Source organism: Poecilia reticulata, linkage group LG9 (genome assembly GCF_000633615.1).
Source record: "Poecilia reticulata strain Guanapo linkage group LG9, Guppy_female_1.0+MT, whole genome shotgun sequence".
Lineage (NCBI taxonomy): Eukaryota > Metazoa > Chordata > Actinopteri > Cyprinodontiformes > Poeciliidae > Poecilia > Poecilia reticulata.
This window is the reverse complement of record NC_024339.1, coordinates 4,953,247-4,954,870: the sequence shown is the minus strand read 5'-3', so window position 1 is coordinate 4,954,870 and position 1,624 is coordinate 4,953,247. Positions and strand designations below refer to the sequence as shown.

The window sequence follows — 1,624 nt, the reverse complement described above, 5'->3', positions numbered from 1 at the left end:
TCACTGTCAAAAACGACACAAAAATATTAAACGGGTTCAAACGAATGTAAGTAGTATACAGTATAGTTTGACCCAAAGTAGGACTTTTATTTTGTTATATTACAATTAAACACATCCAGGGTCTATAATAATTATCTATCCTGTTGAATGTTTTACCGTCTTTATTGCTTTTACAAACCAAACTAAAATAAATAAATAAAATCTGAAAAAAAAACCTCTTCAATGTCAAAATGAAAACTGATTTCTACAAAGCAATTAAATACAAATATGTTATTTAAGTGACTGAGCTAATTCAGTCATATAAAAACAATTATTTTAATTATAATTATTATATTTTAGAAATGAAGGAGGAAGATATGTTTTTACATCTGACTCTATGTTTCTAGTGTGCTCTGCTGTGTTTCCTCTTCTCTGTCCTGCCTTGTTTGTTTCCTTTGAATTTTCAAACTACACCTCTGAGATATTTGTTAGGTTGGTCTTCAAACGCAGCAGAAGTGCTAAGTGCGCTGCTTTTGTGGTTACTTGGAGACACWGTTAAAATCTGACTGCAAATCTGATTAATTGCACAACCCTGAGTGCTCAATGAACAAACGCATCGTTTGTCTCAATTAATTAACTGTATGCAGCACTTCCTTACCAGTTTGTACAAAATAGTGACTTATTTCACTGCAAAAACACAAAATCTGTTTCGTTTGCCCGGTTTCTAGCAAATATCTTAATACACTTGAAATAAGACAAAACTGAAATCTGCCAGTGGAACTAATGATCAATACTAAAGAATTATTGACTTGAAACAAGCTATGATATTTCAATACATYAAGATATTTGATAGAAACTAGACCAGAAATGACCTGGTAATTTTGTGYTTTTGCAGTGAAATAAATCCCTGTCTAGCMAATGTCTTAATGACTTAAAATAAGACAAAACTAATTCACAAGTAACTTTTCAGTAAAATATAGCAGCTTGTCCTCACTCATCAATTCCTTCATTTTTCACATAAGTGAAAAATCTGCCTGTGAATTGAGTAGTTTTTCATAAATATCAGGGACTTGAAACAAGCTCATGGATCCTGCTGAAAAGTTACTTGTAAGCTAGTTTTGTCTTATTTGAAGTGTATTAAGACAGTACAACAACAATGTCTTTGCCTCTTATTTCAAGTGCACTAAGTGATGTAAAACCTACAACTCCATAAAATAAAATCAATGAGATCAGTGAAAGTTATTTTAAGTCTGATCATGTCTTACACTTTTTCTTCTTGTGTTTGCTCTGATTCCTGATTTTCACGTACCTCTGCTTCCCAGGGTAGTTGGAGGATTCGTCGACAGCATGATCAAACTCTGTGCAAAAGTCGTCCAGTTCACCGTTTTCGCCGAATGCCCCCCACTCCACGTTGACGCACATGCGGCCTTCATTTCCCTCCACCGTTTCGATATTGTGCATTTCCTCCATGTAGCAGGCGTTGGTCCCTGTGCCTGGTGTAAAAAAAACAAACAGTCTTGATTACAGTAAAGCTTTGCATTTAGAAACACGTTGGCCACAGTGAGCACCTTATTATTATTATTATTACTACTACTACTACTGTTATTACTATTATTATTGAAATCAAGCAGGAAAGAACAGGAAC

The 1,624-nt window shown here is 34.3% G+C and overlaps 1 protein-coding gene across 1 annotated transcript in view; it reads right to left on the bottom strand.

Moving 5' to 3' along the window:
* Positions 1 to 1,624, bottom strand: part of hk2 (hexokinase 2) — a 65,207-nt gene that overhangs the window by 5,224 nt on the left and 58,359 nt on the right. The window contains exon 11 of the mRNA XM_017306530.1: positions 1,245 to 1,472. Coding sequence (XP_017162019.1) covers positions 1,245 to 1,472 — 228 coding nt within the window. The remainder of the gene's footprint in view (positions 1 to 1,244; positions 1,473 to 1,624) is intronic.